General features: G+C 38.2%; 1 protein-coding gene across 4 annotated transcripts in view; it reads left to right on the top strand.

Annotated features, from left to right (window-relative positions):
• The window catches only part of AP3S1 (adaptor related protein complex 3 subunit sigma 1), a 79,739-nt gene that overhangs the window by 36,953 nt on the left and 22,755 nt on the right, over nt 1–20,031 (top strand). For 2 of the 4 annotated variants that reach the window (XM_004759068.3, XM_013059724.2), the window contains exon 4: nt 16,066–16,137. The exons of the other annotated variants lie outside the window; for them this stretch is intronic. In XM_004759068.3, coding sequence (XP_004759125.1) covers nt 16,066–16,137 — 72 coding nt within the window. The remainder of the gene's footprint in view (nt 1–16,065; nt 16,138–20,031) is intronic. 4 annotated transcript variants of the gene reach the window in all.

The raw sequence follows: 20,031 nt of genomic DNA, 5'->3' as shown, positions 1-20,031 counted from the left end.
GAAGTTCACTAGATAATTCCAAATTCTGTTACAGTTTTCTGTACCACATGTAGCAATTACATCAGCATGAGTCTTGTTCAGTTGTGGTCAGGAACAAAATGGAGAACTAACAACTGAACTTCTCTTTAGGTTTAAAAAGATAAGTTTGACCATGGCCTTACCATATGGAGTTAAACTAGAGCTCCATGTATATAGCATCTGTTGTTACCACAGTCCTGAGCCTTAGACTGGTTTTTATGAAATTATTTTACTTAATGGTTGTGAATGCCAATTTAGTATGATATTGAGCATCTCATTTAATCTCAATAGACCTTTTTTTTTCACCTGAATAAAGTATGCCTATTTTAATATGCTGCCTATAAAACCTCATGAGGTTGTTCGAAAGATCAGTGAATCAAGCAAGCTAGTCGTGGTTAAAGCCATTCAGCCTCTGCTTCGTACTGGCTGTGTAACTTTGGGCAAGTTATTTTATGTCTTTGTCTCTCATTTTCCTCACTTGTAAAATGGGAGTGTCGGTAATAATACCAGTTCCTAGAGTAGGTGCAAGCATACTGTACATAGAGCTCATGGCTAAATGACTGACATGTAGTTGTCAGTCAGTGGTTTTTAGTTAACATTATCACTAAATAATATATTTATAAGGAAGGCATATAAAGTATTATTTCATTAGTATGCAAATTGAATAGGATAAAGAAGTCCTTTTATTTTTTTTTTCATTTTTATGAGTATTTGTTAATCTTTTTATCCTCTGTGTTGTGTAATAGCTTGGGATGAATTTTATATGGTGATAGAGTTATCTGCTAAGAAGCTGACCTGATTGGAGGACCTTGTAAGCCAAGAATTCTTAACTGACAAAAGATCCTGTGATTCCGTTTATTGCATAGGAAATGATGCTGGGTGGGTGCTACTGGACAGGGAATGGTGTGCTGGTGAAGGCCTTACTGCCTTCCACCATATGTCATTGTTCTCTTTTGTTATAAGGGTAGGCTTGAAAGTGCCTTGTTAAGTAGTACACTGCTTAAACTTTGGGCTATATAGGTTTTATTTATTTATTTATAATTTTATTTTATTTTTTCAGTGTTCCAAGATTCATTGTGCACCACACCCAGTGCTCTATGCAATCTGTGCCCTCCTTAGTACCCACCACCATGCTCACCCAACCCCCCCACCCCCTCCCTTCCAAAACCCTCAGTTTGTTTCTCAGAATTCACAGTCTCTCGTGGTTTGTCTCCCCCTCCAATTTCCCCCAACTCACTTCTTCCTATCTCCCAGTCTCCTCCATGTTATTCCTTATGCTCCACAAGTAAGTGAAACCATATGATAATTGACTTTCTCTGCTTGGCTTATTTCAGTCAGCATAATCTCCTCCATTCCTGTCCAGGTTGATACAGAAGTTGGGTATTCATCCTTTTTGATGGAGGCATAATATTCCATTGTATATATGGATCACATCTTTATCCATTCATCCATTGAAGGACACCTTGGCTCCTTCCACAGTTTGGCGACTGTGGCCATTGCTGCTATGAACATTGGGGTACATATGGCCCTTCTTTTTACTACATCTGTATCTTTGGGGTAAATACCCAGTAGTGCAATTGCAGGGTCATAGGGAAGCTCTATTTTTAATTTCTTAAGGAATCTCCACTGTTTTACAAAGTGGCTGCACCAACTTGCATTCCCACCAACAGTGTAAGAGGGTTGCCTTTTCTCCACATCCTCTCCAACACTTGTTCTTTCTTTTGTTGTTAATTTTGGCCATTCTAACTGGTATATGTGGTTTTGATTTGAATTTCCCTGATGGTTGATGATGATGAACATTTTTTTCTTGTGCATGTTAGCCATTTTTATGTCTTCTTTGAAGAAGTGTCTGTTCATGTCTTCTGCCCATTTTTTGTTGTGATTATCTGGTTTTTTGGGTTGTTGAGTTTGAGGAGTTCTTTATAGGTCTTGGATATCAGCCCTTTGTCTGTAGTGTCATTTGCGAATATCTTCTCCCATTCCCTCCCAAACAAAGGGTTGCCTCTTTGTTTTGTTGACTGTTTCCTTTGCTGTGCAGAAGCTTTTTATCTTAAGTCCCAAAAGTTCATTTTTGCTTTTGTTTCCTTTGCCTTCGGAGACATGTATTGAAGTTGCTGTGGCCGATGTTGAAGAGGTTACTGCCTATGTTCTCCTCTAGGATTTTGATGGATTCCTGCCACACGTTGAGGTCTTTTATCCATTTCAAGTTTATCTTTGTGTATGGTGTAAGAGAATGGTTGAGTTTCACTCTTCTACACATAGCTGTTCAATTTTTCCAGGACCATTTATTGAAGAGACTGTCTTTTTTCCACTGGATATTTTTTCCTGTTTTGTCGAAGATTATTTGACCATCGAGTCGCAGGTCCATATCTGGGCTCTCTACTCTGTTCCACTGGTCTGTGGGTCTTTTTTGTGCCAGTACCATGCTATCTTGGTGATCACAGCTTTGTAGTAAAGCTGGAAATCAGGCAACGTGATGCCCCCAGCTTTATTTTTCTTTTTCAACATTTCCTCAGCAATTTGGAGTCTTTTCTGGTTCCATACAAAATTTAGGGTTGTTTAAGCGTTCCAGCTCTTTGAAAAATGCCAGGGGAATTTTATCAGGATGGCATTGAAAGTATAGATTGCTCTGGGCAGTATAGACATTTTAACAATGTTTATTTTTCTGATCCATGAGCATGGAATGCTTTTCCATCTTTTTGTGTCTTTTTCAATTTCTTTCATGAATGTTCTGTAGTTTCTTGAGTACAGATCCTTTACCTCTTTGGTTAGGTTTATTCCAAGGTATCTTACGGTTCTTGGTGCTATAGTAAATGGAATTGATTCTCTAATTTACCTTTCACTATTTTCATTGTTAGTGTATAAGAAAGCAACTGATTTCTGTGCATTGACTTTGTATCCTGCCACATTACTGAATTGCTGTATGAGTTCTAGTAGTTTGGGGGTGGAGTCTTTTGGGTTTTCCATATAAAGTATCATGTCATCTGCAAAGGGAGAGAGTTTGACTTCTTCTTTGCCAGTTTGAATATCTTTTATTTCTTTTTGTTGTCTGAGTGTTGTTGCTTGGAATTCTGGTACTATGTTGAACAATAGTGGTGAGAGTGGACATCCTTGTTGTGTTCCCAATCTCAAAGGGAAGGCTGTCAGTTTTCCCCATTGAGAATGATATTTGCTGTGGGCTTTTCATAGGTTTTATGAAGTTGAGGAATGTTCCCTCTATCCCTATACTTTGAAGAATTTAAATCAGGAATGAATGCTATGTTTTGTCAAATGCTTTTTCTGCATCATTTGAGAGGATTGTGTGGTTCTTCTCTCTTCTCTTACTGATTTGTTCTGTCGAGTTGATTTGTATATGTTGAACCACCCTTGCATCCCAAGGATAAATCTCACCTGATCGTGGTGGATAATACTTTTTTTTTAAGGTTTTATTTATTTATTTGACAGACAGTGATCACAAGTAGGCAGAGAGGCAGTCCTAGAGAGAGGAAGGGACGTAGCCTCCCTGCTGAGCAGAGAGCCTGATGCAGGACTCAATTCCAGGTCCCTGGGATCATGACCTGAGCCAGAGGATTTAACCCACTGAGCCACCCAGGCGCTCTGGATAATACTTTTAATGTACCATTGGATCCTATTAGCTAGGAACTTGTTGAGAATCTTGGCATCCATATTCATCAGGGATACTGGTCTGAAATTCTTTTTAATGTGGTCTTTGCCTGGTTTGGGGATCAGGGTTAGTGCTGGATTCATAGAGTCTGGAAGTTTTCCTTCTGTTTCTATTTTTTGAAACAGCTTCAGGAGAATAGGTAGTATTTCTTCTTTGAATGTTTGGTAGAATTGCCCAGGAAATCCATCAGGGCTCTTGTTTTTTTGCAGGGGGGAGGGAGGTTTTGATCACTGCTTCAATCTCATTACTAGATATTGGTCTATTCAAGTTGTCAATTTCTTCCTGTTTCAGTCTTGGAAGTATATAGGTTTCTAGGAATGTATCCGTTTCATCTAGGTTGCTTAACTTATTGGCATATATCTGTTGATCATAATTTCTGATGATTGTTTCTATTTCCTTGGTGTTGGTCGTGATCTCTCCCCTTTCACTCATAATTTTATTGATTTGGGTCCTTTCTCTTTTCTTTTGGATTAGTTTGGCCAGTGGTTTATCTTATCTTATTAATTCTTTCAAAGAACCAGCTTCTAGTTTCATTGATGTTATTTTTTTTAAGATTTTATTTATTTGACAGAGAGAGATCAGAAGTGGGCAGAGAGGCAGCCAGAGAGAGAGAGAGGAGGAAGCAGGTTACCCTCCAAGCAGAGATCCTGATGCATGACTCGATCCCAGGACCCTGAGACCATGACCTGAGCCGAAGGCAGAGGCTTAATCCACTGAGCCACCCAGGCACCCTTATTGATTTTTTTTTTTTTAAGATTTTATATATTTATTTGTCAGAGAGAGTGAGCACAGGCAGACAGAGTGGCAGGCAGAGGCAGAGGGAGAAGCAGGCTCCCTGATGAGCAAGGAGCCAGATGTGGGACTTGATCCCAGGATGCTGGGATCATGACCTGAGCCAAAGGCAGCCACTTACCCAACTGAGCTACCCAGGTGTCCCTCATTGATGTTATTTTTAAGAATTATCTGGGAAGACCAACAGACTGGCACTTGGGAACCATGGGGAATAAACCCCTAGTCCCAGGGGAGGGTGAGTTCTGGTGCAGTTCCTCTTGCTGGAGAAAGAAGGTGCCCTGGCCCAGTTGGCTTATTTTCCAGGCAATGCTCAGCATCATTTTAGGAAGATTTTACCTGCTATACCATACTGTTACCAGAGTATTAAAACTTTCTTTTTTTAGTAAGATTCACTTAAAAAAAAAAAAAAAAAGATTCACTTCTTATATATATGTGGGAAACCAAAAAATATTTCTACAAACAATTTGAGTCAGACACTTAAGAGTGATTCATCATTCCTGAAACTCTTTTCCTGTTTTATTTTTGTTGAGAAGTCTTTTTTCCAGTAAGTGAAAATGTAGTATTCACTTTTCTCTTGATTACATTTCTACTTCTTGATAAATCCTGGTATTGAATTCGATGAGCCTATTCTAATTTACATGTTTGTTCACATCTCAGCTGCCCTCTTGGGAGGCATCACAGAGCCAAGTTTGTGTTTGGAGTCAGATGGCATGGGTTTGAATACTGGCTCTGTCATCTGATAGTTACTTTGAGCACATTACTTACTCATATCCATTCCCAATTCTCTTGTCTGTAGGTACCAATACACATAGCTACTCTATCAACGTTGTCTTAAGAATTAGAGCTAATGTATATAGTTAGCATAGGGCCTAGAATATAGTAGACATAGTATTTAATTCAGAGAGGTGAAATGAAGGAAGTATTTTGGAACTCAGGTACTTAAAGTCAGAATTTTGGAGGGGGAAGTAACTTAAAATTTATTCCCCCCCCCTTTTTAAAAGATTTTATTTATTTATTTTTAGAGCATGCAGTGCACATGCTTGTGAGAATTGGAGGGAATGGGCGGAGGGAGAAAGAAAATCTTAAGCAGACTCCATGCTGAGTGTGGAGCCCAATGGGGATCCCCATCCCACAACCCTGAGATCATGACCTGAGCTGAAACCAAGAAACAGATGCACCTGAGCCACCCACGTGCCTCTATTGTTTCTTCTTCTAAAGCAGGTTTGAGAGGAAAAACTCAACTTATATTGGTGTTTTTCTTTGATTTAAGGTGAATTCCTTATTTCCCATAATGGAATGATAAGTTTTTAGGTAGGAATTGGGTATAAAGGAGGAGAGGGGCCTTTTAGCTTGTTTTTTCAGGTTTTCTTTTTCCTTAAAATTGTTTAAAACTTATATGGAAATTATTTCAGACTTAAAAAAGAGCAGCAAATACAATACAAAGGATTCTTGCATTTCATGCCTTCTCCCACATTCCCTAAATTTAACTTATGTAGCCACAGTACACGTGATTAAAATCAGGAAATCAGCATTGATAGAATATTATTATCTAATCTACAGATCTTACTCAAAATTTGCCAGTGGTCCATTGATGTCATTTTTCTTGTTTAGGGTTTAATTCTGATTACATATTGCATTTAGTTTTCATGTCTCCTGAGTCTCCTTTACTCTCTAATAGTTCATCTTTGTCTTTCATGCTTTCCATGTCCTTCAAATTGTGATACTTTGAAGAGTACTAGCAGGTTATTTTGTAGAACTTTTCTCTGTTTGGGTGTACCACAGAAGTGATTTTATGACCTTCACAGGGCATCATATCAGGGATCTCATTTTGTTTTGTTACTTGTGATGTTTATTCTGATCCTTTGTGTAAGACAGTGCCTACCAGGTTTCTGTACTCTAAACTTCCATGGTCTGTTTTTACTTTAAAGTATCTCATGGGGAATAATTTTGAGGCCATGTAAGTGTGTTTTTTTCTAGTCATAGCTTTGGTCATTAATTTTTGCATCTCTCGATGATTCTTGCCTGAAGGAATGACTATTGTGGTGTTTGCCAAATGGTGATTTTTCCATTACACTCTCTGTATTGATTGGCTGAAATTATGTAAGGAAAATCTTTGTACGTTTTGCACTTAATTTTCTTTTGTTTTAACAGTGCTCAAAATATTAATTGTACCATATACATTGAAGAAGATACTTGAAATATAATTTTTAACAATTTGTGTCAATACAAGTTTTTAAAAATCTCACATGTAGCTTTTGTGCACAAAAATAATTTGGAGGCTACTTTCATTTTCAAAATTCATATTTGATGTAGCAGCCTTGTACATTCAAAATCCTGGTTCTTCCTTAGACTTCTAAATTCAACATATAAAAAATACTAAGTCCGTTTAGTGGATTGTCTCCAAAGTAATTAAATTTCCTATAGTACAAGTAGTTTCTGCTTTGCACAATTACGATTTTCATGTGGGTGGTAGAAGTATGGAAAGTTAAAATTTTTGCTTTATATTATTCTGTATTTTCCCAAGTTTCTAAATACCCACTTCTTACTACATTAAAAATCAAGCACTATTCTTTTGTTGGAGGCGGTATGCCTAGTGAATAAGAATTTGGGTTCTGCAGAGAGACTTTGTCCTACCTCACTGTTTTAGTAGTTAGTTGACTTTTTGCCTTTCATCACCCTTCTGCAAGTGGTTGATAATAAAAGTACCTGTCTTGTGAGATTATCATGAAGGATTAAATAAAATAATATATTTAATGGGGCACCTGGGTGGCTCAGTGGGTTAAAGCCTCTGCCTTTGGCTCGGGTTACAATCCCAGGGTCCTGGGATCAAGCCCTGCATCGGGCTCTCTGCTCGGCAGGGAGCCTGCTTCCTCCTCTTCCTCTGTCTGCTTTTCCGCTCCTTGTGATCTCTGTCAAATAAATAAATAAAAATATTTTAAAAAATAAATAAATAAAATAACATAATATAATATATTTAAAGCACTTGGAACAATAGCAGTGCTATAATAATATATACTCAATAGATTCTGGTATCATTAACTATTTATTTATTTTAAGATTTTATTTATTTGACAGACAGAGATTACAAGTAGGCAGAGAGGCAGGCAGAGGGCGGGGGGAAGCAGGCTCTCTGATGAGCAGAGAGCCCGATGTGGGGCTCGATCCCAGAACCCTAAGATCATGACCTGAGCTGAAGGCAGAAGCTTAACCCACTGAGCCACCCAGGCGCCCCCATCATTAATCTTTAAAAAAAAAAAAAAAGAAAGAAAGAAATCACATAAAAATAATTATTGATGTGAGCTCTTTCTGAATCATTTTGACATGTAGTAGAAGACAGATTGTCCTTTCATCAACTCTTAGTTTCTTCATGCTGAAGTTGAAAGTTTAATGTGTGTAATGTACCTGTTTGTTTTTCCCAAGACTGTTACCATTGAGTTATTAGTTTCCAGGTCAGGTTTTGTGGAAATTTGGAACCCAGTCTTACTCTGATCATCTTCAAAGGTAGCTGATCTGATTTTAAGTTTAGTCTGCCTTCCCTAGCTCTTCTAGTACATTTTTAGTGGTATTTTTTGAGTCTTGGCATGAGCTAAACCAGCATCTCTCTAGGACATCTTGCTGCTGACTAAAAACAATTTTTTTTTTTAAAAGATCTCTTGGTGTACTACTAACGTTTTTACATTTATGCCTTCTATTTTTGGACTTATAATTTTTTCTGTCTTAAAATATGTCAATTGAAGGGATTCCTGGGTGGCGCAGTTAAGCATCTGCCTTCGGCTCAGGTCATGATCCCAGAGTCCTGGGATCAAGTCCCGTATCAGGCTCCTTGCTTGGTGGGGAGCCTGCTTTTCTTTCTACCTACAACTCCCCCTGCTTGTGCTCTCTTTCTCTCTAACAAGTAAATAAATAAATAAAATCTTTTAAAAAATCAATTTGACTTATATGTATTTCATTTAATGTTACAGATCTCCTCTTAAAATTTAGTAGAAATCCCCAAACCCAGAAAAAAATTATATTTTTACCTAGAAACTCTAAAGGGGGGGGTGAGTCTGCCATATAAATGATACTGTTTAAGGATATTTTGTGGCATCTCTTTTACCTAGTGCATATTTTTATTTCTCCATAGGTATATATAATAATGCAAGCCAACATATTAGGAGGAGACATTGTTTTAAGGCCTTTATGTGTATTAATTTAATCAGTAAACAACTCTATGCCAAAGATACCATTATTATTATGCCCAAATGAAGAAACTGAGGCTTAGAGTGAAACAACGTGCCCTAGATTTCATAGAGGCTAAGCTGGAATTTTAATAGAGACATGCTTACTAAAGCCTGTGCCCTTAAGTATTAAGCACTGTTAAATACTAAGCTGTTTCATGACAGATTTCTGTTACCTTTGTGGCCCAGATGCACAGATCTGTAATTAAAGGCAACAGAAGAAAGTTTTGTTGTTAGAAAGGCATTGGGAAAGGAGATTTTTTTTAAAAGATTTTATTTATTTATTTGACAGACAGAGATCACAAGTAGGCAGAGAGGCAGACAGAGAGAGAGAGGAGGAAGGAAGCAGGCTCTCACTGAGCAGAGAGCCCGATGTGGGGCTCGATCCCAGGACCCTTAGATCATAACCTGCGCTGAAGGCAAAGGCTTAACCCTCTGAGCCACCCAGGCACCCCCGGAAGGGAGATTGTTTATATGCGGTTGTGGCTTTTTTTTGGGTGGGGGGGGAAGATAGCTCATTTTTATTTATTTTTGGAAAACTAGTTAATTATTGAAATAAAGGAAAACTTAAAATATGATTTTCTTAGTAAATTTATTTTTCCCATTAACCCTTGAATTTCTGAAGTCCAGAGGTTAATCAGTTGCTCCTTAGTAGATAACTGTTATATTGAAATTGACTTTAAATTTTCAATGATATATTTATTTATTTATTTTTAAAGATTTTATTTATTTATTTGTCATAGAGAGAGAAGCGAGAGCAAGCACAGGCAGACAGAGTGGCAGGCAGAGGCAGAGGGAGAAGCAGGCTCCCTGCCAAGCAAGGAGCCCAATGCGGGACTCGATCCCAGGACGCTGGGATCATGACCTGAGCCGAAGGCAGCCGCTTAACAAACTGAGCCACCCAGGCATCCCAAAGATATATTTATTTTAGAGAGAGTGTATATGTGCTCATGAGCAGGGAGTGGGGGCAGAGAGACAGAATCTCAAGCAGATTCCCTGCTGAGCTCGGAGCCCAAGGTGGGGTTGGATCTCAGGACCCTGAGATCCTTCCTTGAGTGAAATCAAGAGTCAGACACCTAACACCTGAGCTACCCAGGTGCCTCTGAACTTTCTATCATTTTTAAACTGAAACATAAGAGAGTACTATTTACCATGTCACTCACCTTTAGTGCTTTGCTCTTTTTATTTTTCTTTTTGTGAAATATAATGTAACAGCAACTTCATTATTAACGTTTGTTTTTACTAGAACCCCATAGGTCCTTTAATTTGGTTTTCTTAATTTCTTTAGTTTGTTTTGTCGTGGCCTTGTTCATATGCATATCAGTATGTTTATCTATCTACAAGGCTCTGGATTTCTAATTACATTAAGAATTTTTGCTAAATTGAAAGAAAACTAGTAGGAACTTTTTTTTTTAAAAGATTTATTTTTTATTTTTTAAGGAAACTCTACACCAAACATGGGACTTGAACTAACAACCCTGAGATCAGGAGTTGCTCTGTCACTGAGCTAGCCAGGCCCCCAGGGGAACTTTTTTTACAGAGGGGTTTTTTTTTTTAGACCAAACTTAGCATTTGAATGTTTTAAATCTTAAGAATTCCTTTAAAAAAAAAAATCTTAGGAATTCTTTTCCTTAATTAAGAACATGTAATTATGACATTTTGCTGCAGGACTTCCCCCCCCCCCCCTTTTTAAGTATTTACGTTTTCCAAAGGTGATATTGTTCTGGTTTAAATATAGGCAACATTTGAATTCATATATATCTATATCTATATATCTATAGGTATATAGATATATATGTAGATTTATTATTTTTTTAAAGGTTTTATTTATTTATTTGACAGACAGAGATCACAAGTAGGCAGAGAGGGAAGCAGAGAGAAAGGGGGAAGCAGGCTCCCCGCTGAGCAGAGAGCCCGATTCAGGGCTCCATCCCAGGACCCTGAGATCATGACCTGAGCCAAAGGCAGAGGCTTTAACCCACTGAGCCACCCAGGTGCCCCTATATGTAGATTTAGATTAATATATTCGTTTTAGAATTTAATTTCTATTTGAAGATTTCTTTATTTTAAAGAGAGGGTATGCCCATGTGGGTGTGTTAGTAGGTGAGGGGCAGAGGGAGAGAATCTTTGAATCAAACTACCTACTGAGCATGAAGCCCTACAGGGCTTCATCCCAGGACCCATGAGATCATGCCCTGAGCTGAAACCAGGAGTTGGACACTTAACCAACTGAGCCACCCAGGTGCCCCCCTTTCTGTATTAATGAGCACATCATGAGGGCCCGGCAACTTCGGCAGGTTACCTTGCTTTTCAGTGTTTATCAGAAGAATTAGAATTTTCTATTTCTATTTTAATTTTGTGATCCTTGCATTTAAAAAAATATTTATTTATTTGACAGAGGAAGACACAGCAAGAGAGGGAACACAGGCAGGGGGAGTGGGAGAGGGAGAGGGAGAAGCAGGCTTCCCACTGAGCAGGGAGCCCAACACAGGGCTTGATCCCAGGACCCTGGGATCATGACCTGAACCAAAGGCAGATGCTTAACCAACTGAGCCACTCAGGTGCCCAATACTTGCATGTTTTTGAACAGCCAAATGAACAGTACGGTTCCCTTTTATTAGATGTGTTTTGGGCGCTTTAACTAATTTTTTTTTTTTTTAATTTTGAGAGAGAGAAGCATGTAGGTGCACACACAAATGAGCTGAGGGACTCAACTTGGGGTTCAATCCCAGGACTTTATCCCTGGCCCCTATCCCAGAACCCTGAGATCATGACCTGAGCTGAAGGCAGATGCTTAACTGATGCCACTCAGGCACCCCTAAATTATTTAACTAAATCTCTAAGATAATCCAGAAAGGTAGGTATTTTTATCACTATTTTATAGTTCTGAGATCTAGAGGAGTTAATGATGCTCAAGCTCATGTAGCTAGGTAGCAGCAGAGTAGGAATTCGAAGCTAGGTCTTTCTGGTTTCCTCACTACTAGACCATACTTTCTCTTTGGCAGTCCTTTTTTTTTTTTTTTGCCACTCCATGGTTCACCAGTGGTATGCTTAAAGCTACGGAGGGAATTTCTTTTTCACTTTGCCCAGCATCATGTGCACATTGATTCACTGGATTCCACTGATCTTTTATAACTATTCATAAATGACAGGAAATTATTTAGACAGCATTTTCACCAAGATAGTCATCTTCTGATGGTTAAAAAGAATGTGTAACTATCATACATGGATAATCAAACCAGTGGGTTTGGAAGAAGTAACCATGGAAAAGTACAGGCATACTAGAAACTTTATTCTGATGAGTAAGTCTAATTATTTATTTATTTTTTTATTTTAAATAGGCTCCATGCCCACGTGGGGCTTGAACTCATGACCCTGAGGTTAAGAGTCACATGCCGTACCAACTGAGCCAGCCAAGCACCCCTAATCATGATTTTAAATTAAAGAAGACCAACTCACGCCATATTTCTACTAGATTCAGTTCAAACATGAGAAATAAAACAAAGCTTTTGTTTTTTTTCTGGGAGAATATCTTCCTAGCATTGCTGTAGGCAAAGATTTCTTAAATTGAACATTAAAAAAAATATTAACCTTAAAGAAAAGTGGTGTTAATTGGAAAAAACTGAAAATTAAAACTTCCAAGAATATTGCCAGGAGAATAAAAAGGTACGCCACAAAACTGGAGAAGATAGGTGTAATACATGTAGATGTCTAGAGTATGTAAAGAAGTTCTAGATACAAGAAGGAAGGGACAGACTGGTCCAAAAATGAACAGAAGTCTTGAATGGACATCCTGAAGAAAGCTATCCAAATAGCTGATAAACTTGAAACAGTGCTCAGTTTTATTAGCCATCAGGGACAATCAGATTGATATTATAATGACATACTACCACACACACATAAGAATGGTTAAAATGAAAAGATTGACAACATAAAGTGCTAACAAAGATGCATAATTTTTGGAATTCTCATATACTGCTGTTTGGAGTATGAAGTCTTTTTTTTTTAATTAATTATTTATTTGTCAGAGAGTGAGAGAACGCGCGAGCGAGTGCGTGCGTGCAAGCTGGCAGAGTCGTAGGCAGAGGCTAAGAGAGAAGCAGGCTCCCTGCTGAGCAAGGAGCCGGATGCAGGACTCAATCCCAGGACTCTGGGATCTCGACCTGAGCTGAAGGCAGCGGCTTAACTGACTGAGCCACCCAAGCATCCCTGGAGTATGAAGTTTTATAATTACTTTGAAAATCTGTTGGTAGGGCACCTGGGTGGCTCAGTTGGTTGGGTGTCTGACTCTTGGTTTTGGCTCAGCTCATGATCTCAGGGTTGTAGGATCCTGGGATCGAGCCCTCTGTCCTCCAGCTCCCTGCTCAGTGGGGAGTCTGCTTGAGGACTCTCTTCCTCTGCCCCTCTCCCAACTTGCTTGCTCTCTCTCTAAGGTAAATAAATAAATCTTTAAAAAAAGGAAAAGAATATCTGTTTGGTGCTATCTGCTGAAGCTGAATATTTGCTCCTCTGTCACCCCACAGTTCTCCTCTGCATGCATTGGGTAGGTATGTGTGCATACATTCAGTAATAGACATGGATGCAAGTATGCTTAGCAGTGCTAATGACCTTGTGCTGGAAACAACCCAAACTCGACAGGTAAATACATTGTGGTATATTCATAACAATTGCATACTGTAAATGAGAATGAATCAGCTTTCATATTTTGTAATAAATGAATCTCACAAAAATAATGATGACTAAAAGATGCAACTCACAAAAGATTATATTCTATGTGATTTCATTTAATATAGTTCAGAAATAGGTAGAACATGCTTATAGTGTTGGAGAGCAGGGTAGTGGTTACCTGTGATGGTGATGGTGGCTGGTGGAGTACGAGGGACTTCTCGTGTGCTGGTGCTATTCTGACACTTGATTTGGGTGTTGGTTACACAGATGTACTTACTTTGTGAATTCATCAGATTATACTTTGTTGTGATTTGTGTACTTCTCTGTATGTAGGTTATACTTCAGTAAAAATTTTCTGAAGGGGGGGCAGAACTTAAATGGCTTTTCTTCCCATATGTTATTTAACTGTGATGTTACAAATTGGAAATCAGACCATGTCCAACTTAAACAAGTATTTTGTTCGTTTTCAGTGCAAAAGGTTTTTTCTTCTTCTTACATTCTTACTTTCCCTCAGAAGTTAACATTTGTTAAGCTTGTTCAACTCTGTGCTCAAACAGTATTATCCCATTCAGTGCTTATAACAAGAGTCTGTTTTAACAAGAAGGAAATGATCTGAATTAGTTTCAAGTAGACTGAGTGGAATCATTCCAGTGTGCACACGTCATCAAGGCCTTGAGGAGAAATAGATAAAGTTGGGAATTTGAATAGCTGTTATTTACTTTCCACCTACCTCAGAATTGAACTAAACTAGAAACTCCCTTGAGGCTGACTTGTGTGTGCTCCACAGTTGGTCATCTGAAGAATTGCCTTCTCTTGAATGAAATCACTGAGTAAAACTATATTTTTGGTTACTTAAAGACCTTTTATTTCTCCTAGTGACTTTGCTCTAAGCCAGGGAGCAGATGACAGCAGGTCAAATCCAGCCTGCTACACCTTTTTGTTAAGTTTTATTGGAGCAGAGATATGCACCTTGTTTATTATGTATCTATCTGCTTTTTGTTGCCCTCAAAATAACATATTTACTATCTGACCCTTTGCAGAGGAAACTTGCCAACCCCTGGTCTAAGACAATACTGACAATGGCTATAGACAATGGCTATATAGTGTTGATGTTGTTTCACCAGTCTTACACTTCTGCACTGGTGGAAGGAACCTTGGTCTGGGGGGGTCTGTATAAATTGGCCTGTGGTAGGACCAGTTTAGCAAGAAGCCTGCTGTTTCCATTTTGGTCCTTTGGGGTCACCTGTGAATAGAGTAAGCATACACTTCAGTTTGCTAGGAAAAGCCCTGCTTTGCATCTTTTGTTCCAGGCTGTTACGAAATTATGATACCATTGCATACTATTATGATAATTACACAATCTTAGCTGCTCCCTTTTACTCTTCATGCCCCAGTTTGTCTGATAAATTGTGTGGTCATTCTGTCTGTGACAGTTAACTTTGAGAAGGGCAGTGGGCATAGAAGAGATAGTGACAACCTATGCAAGGTAGAATTTAAGAGATTAAGTTTTGAAAGCTTATGTCAGGGGTCTTCAAGATGATCTCACTGAGCCATTAGGATTCACAGGGCTCAGAAGTTGCTGTGCTCATAGTTTGGGTTTATTACAGTGATAATAAACGGTAAGATAATCAAAAGCCCATGAGGGGTTGTCTGGAGAAAACCAAAGGCAGGCTTCAAGGTGTCCCTGCCCAGTGGAGTCACACAAGATGTGTTTAATTCCCCCAGAAATGACATGTGGTAAGGTGTACAGTGTGCTCACAATCAGGGACCCTCCCCCAGCCTGTGTCCCCAGGATTTTTATTGGTGGTCAGTCATATAGGCAGTGGTGTATGTCACCATTGTGACTGACCTTGCTTGCTTACTTCAGCTTTAGAATCTCAGAGAAAAGGAGATGTTCATCCTAAATCACACTGTTAGCATAAACTCTCTGCTCAGACTAGTATTTGGTGCCGCCCAAGGACTCAGGCATGCCAAACACTCTTATCAGACAGAACTTTGCAAGGGTTCCAAGCTCTATTCCCAGGAGCTTGGTTCTCAGGAGCGAGCCCAGGGCTCATCTATGAACAGGCCATCTAGGGGGAAGGTGTAGGTTTTGAGCATCCTGTGCCTGCTGAGTTAACCCTTTCCCACATAAGGCCCTGCATGGTATTGAAGCCAGAGTTTGAACCCAGATAAGGCTGATTCCAAAATCTTTGCTCTTTCCGTAAATAATTTTGAGTGATCTTTTATGCTGAATTGCTAATTAAAAGCATTAGATGTGGTAGATACTTGGACTGCATGCATCTATACTGATAAATATTTCCAATAAGCTTTTTTTTCCTCCTCACATGAAGATAAGGAGCCTGTTTGAGTATTTTTCAGTGTTTTTTAAAGTAATGGTGCTAAGAATTTCTAGTTCTTAGTTACTTTCAGCAAAGTTTATTTTGTTTTGTGTGTTAATGTACCGAAATGTAATTATCATGAAGAATAATTACTCCTGTTATACTTAATACAATATCTGATTTAAAACAGAAATAGGAAAAAAAAAGAATGGTTTTCATAATATCAAAATATTGTGAAAAAATAAAAAAACAGAAATATGATAATAGATTAGAAAAGTGTTAGTTCACAGTTAAGAATTGTTTCCTTTCTAGATGATAGGTTTGAATGAATTTATACAGTTCTCAAGAGCATTTAACCTTTTTTTTTTCTTTTCTTTTTCTTCAGGTATTTGTGGAAACATTAGACAAGTGTTTTGAAAATGTCTGTGAACTGGATTTAATTTTCCATGTAGACAAGGTACTTTCTATATTGTCAAATCTTCTAACCTTTTTATCTGAGAAAAAAATGGTAATTTATATTTCTCAAGGTAAAAATGGATTTAGCAAATAATGCTATTTTTATTCCTTTATTTATTTAGTATAAGTCATAAATTATTTTTGCTATGAGCCAGGCACTGTGCCTGGTGAAGATTCAGACCCTGCCCAGAAGAGCCACATCTCGAGGATGAAACAGTGGCATTAATAAGGAGCAGTGTGTTCAGTGTTCCTGGGAACAGAGCTGACCTACCTGCCTTTGCCTGGGAGAGTGTAAATGGAGGAAATTACATTGAGGTTGGAATTTGTAAGGATTGTAGCTATTTCACTGTCGGAAATGGAGGATGACTCTAGAGGCAGTGAAAGAAAATACAGGTTTTAGAGGGGGAATTGGTATTGATCAGGTGGCTTAGTTTTAAAGTGCCTTTAGTGGGACAGGTTATGTTTTGTTTTGTTTTGTTTAGATTTTATTTATTTATTTTAGAGGGGGAAAGAGAACACATGTGTGAGCGAGCAGTGAGCACATGCACACTGTCTTGGGGAGGGAGAGGGACAAGCAGACTCCACACTGAGTGTGGAGCCTGACGCAGGGCTCGATCTCAAGACCCTGAGATCATCACCTGAACTGAAAACAAGAGTCAGACCCTCAACCAACCAAGTCACCCAGGCACCCAGCACCATGAATTTGGGGCTTTGTTCTGAAGCACTTTAATATTTTAAATCAAGTCTTTATTGGCATTTATTGTTGCTTTGTTGAACATCGGTGGGGTGTTTGTTTGTTTGTTTGTTTTTGTTTTTTGCCAGATAGGTTTTTTTTCCTACATTATGAAGATTGGATTGGTAGGTAGGAGATTAAAGACAAGGGTATCAATTAGAAGTCTTTTGCAGTAGTCCAGAAAGAAGTGAACTAAAGCATTATAGTAGTGATAAAAAAAAGTGACTTGACAGGATGTAGTGGTCTACTGAAAGCTGGAGGTGAGAGGAGGGAAGGGTGACTGAACTTTCTAGCCAGTATTACTGGGTACTGGTGAAAAGAAATTTTGGAAGAAGAGGGACCACATATGCAGATTTTTTTGGTGTATTAAGTTTATGTAATGTAATGGATTGTTTTGGAATGATTAAGCCATTGAATAAAGTAGTCAAATAATATGCTGAAAATTTTAGCAGAAAATGTGATTTTTAAAAATCAGCTTTAATTTACACATGTTAATTATATATGTAAATATACATAAGTATAATTTACACACGTTAGAATTCAGCAGTTGTGAGCATACCGTTATAACTAAGTCTTGGCAGATGCATAGAGTTGATGTAACTGCTAACACGGTCAAGATGCAGTGCAAGGAAGGAATGCATTTTATTATTTGTGAACCATCAAAACAATATCTTTATTATTAGCCAATCCTCTCGATCATAGTTCTCATTTACTAAATGATTTGATTTTGTGTCAACTCATTTTGGACAGAGAACTTAAATTTGATATTTTTAAGAATCGATTTTGAGTTTTCTACTGCTTTTCTCACATTATCGTGTCTTACACTTTTTCACACTCTTATTTTTAGGCATTAGGGTTTGCAGTATTCAAAGTTAGGTTTTGGTACAGGATTAAAATACTTTAAAAAGGTCTTTTTAGAATGACTGTTCATGGGCACCTGGGTGGCTCAGTCAGTTGAGCATCTGTCTTCTGCCCACGTCATGATCTCTAGGTCCTGGGATGGAGCCCCACGTCCAGCTCCCTGCTCAATGGGGAGTCTGCTTCTCCCTTCCCGTTCTCCCTCTGCCTCTTCCCCTGCTTGTGATTGCTTGCACTCTCTCTCAAATAAATAAAATCTTAAAGATAAAACAAAATAAATAAAAAAATAAAACGACTGTTCAGGGTACCCGGGTGGCTCAGTCAGTTAAGCATCTGCTTTCGGGTCAGGTCATGATCTCGGGGTCCTGGGATCAAGTCCCTTGCAGGGAGCCTGGCTTTCCCTCTGCCCCTCTGTCTCCCCAGCTTGTACTTGCTCTCTCTCTCTCAAATAAATAAAATCTTTAAGAGAAATGAAATGATCGTTAGAGATCATTAGCTTATGCAATCAAGCAATTTCTTAAGAAGATTGAGGAATCACTGGTAAATGTTGTAGTAAGAGTGAAGTTTTCACATTTTTCCTAGAGAATAAAAGATTTCCTCAGTAGAGAAATTAAGCTCCACTCATCTACAGCTTTCATACATGACACAGTGTTTTTAAAACTTCCTTTTAGAAAACTTCATTTTAGAAAAATAAAAAAATGCACATAAGTGGAAAATAAATGAAAGTAATCTCAATTGTAAGATTGCCTAATGTTAGTGGAAAAACTGAGGCATATTAAAAATTTCTAAGTTTATTTGAACAAAAATTGATTCATATTGGGCAACGCAAAACCATGGACAGTTAGGAATCCTTCCCAACAGGAGCTGGGGAGAGGCTTTTATAGAAAAGAGGCAGAAGCAAAGAAAGGGATTATCTGATTGATTATAACTCAAGCAGTTGTATTATTTGGGAGAGCTGAATTGACTATGATTGGTTGTCTTTAGGTTTTGACTTCTACCCTTGAGTCCTTTATAGGCATATGTTTTGGTTTGCTTACTTAGGGTGCTGGGGTGTTAGAACCACCGCAGTCTAATTGTTTAAATAACACTAGTGTTAACATTTTAGAGTATGTGTATTTCTAGATTTTTTTGTACAAGTATGTGCAGAAACAAGTCTTCAAGAGAAATGGGACCATATAGTATGTAGTACGTATAGTATGTTCCTTTCACACAATAGTGTCTGTTTTAAAACCTGCAAAAACTAACCATATCTCTTCTTTGTGGGCAAAGTACTTGTTTTTTTTTTTTTTCCCCCAGTGCAATGAGACAAAAAGCTTTAGGATAGCAGGAGTCAGAGACCAGTCAAATAGACCTTTCCTATGCCTACATGGTCTGTCCAGAACAACTCTAGTCTTATTTTAAGCCCTTCTAGAAAAGTAGGATTATTTTCAACTCTTAAGCAGCTCTGGATCTTACAACAGTCAGGAATCATTACTGGCTCAGCTCATTTTTCCTTAGGGTCTGCTGCAGAATTTTGCCAACAACCCTCAGCCTGCTTTAGGACTTGATTAATCCAAAAGTCACCCTGAAGTAGTGGGACAGTCTCCCTGTGTAAAATGAGTTTGGATGTGGAGACTGCACATACACTGAGAAAATCTGACCTGAAGGGTTTCTCACTCACATAACAAGGTTTCATAAGTAGTAGTAAAGTCATATTTATTTGATTAAGAGAGCAAGGAAAGAGATCATAGTCATTAATAAAATTATAAAGAGTAAAACATCTGACTTAAAAGATGGTGGATATATAAATAAAATTTGATCAACCTCATGGTAAAGTGAAAGTACCAATTTCAGTTATATCTGTTATTATTCAGGGCCCTAAGTATGAATTGAATGAAGCGATCTATTTTAAGACAGATGGATTTAAAAGATACAGTTTACATAGGAAAGACAGGATCAATTCTAGATTATTTCTCTTTACTGTCAGTTTTCCTAACAGATCATTCAGTTCCCTAATACCCACCAAAAATGATTATTGTTCTTTTTGATTTTGTCTTGTTTGAGTTCCCTGTGACATAGGAATTTTAACATACTTGATTTATTTTAGTCCACTGAAGATATTACTCTTTTGGATGTTCACATTTTCCTGTGTTTATTCAAGGGAGAGCCCCTATACATTGTCTTCTGAGTCCTTCTGCCATTCCCTCACCTGCATGGACTTGATAGCTTTTCCTGTTCTGGTACAACTAGATGTTGCAGAACCCCTGTCTTCATTTCCTACTCTAGGCATGTTATCAGCTGTTCCTTCTAGGAGCCCTGATTCCT

Source organism: Mustela putorius, unplaced genomic scaffold (genome assembly GCF_011764305.1).
Source record: "Mustela putorius furo isolate JIRA1106 unplaced genomic scaffold, ASM1176430v1.1 tig00003923_pilon_pilon_pilon, whole genome shotgun sequence".
NCBI classification, from domain to species: Eukaryota; Metazoa; Chordata; class Mammalia; order Carnivora; family Mustelidae; genus Mustela; species Mustela putorius.
The sequence above is the reverse complement of the archived record's forward strand: the minus strand, read 5'-3'. Positions and strand labels throughout refer to the sequence as shown.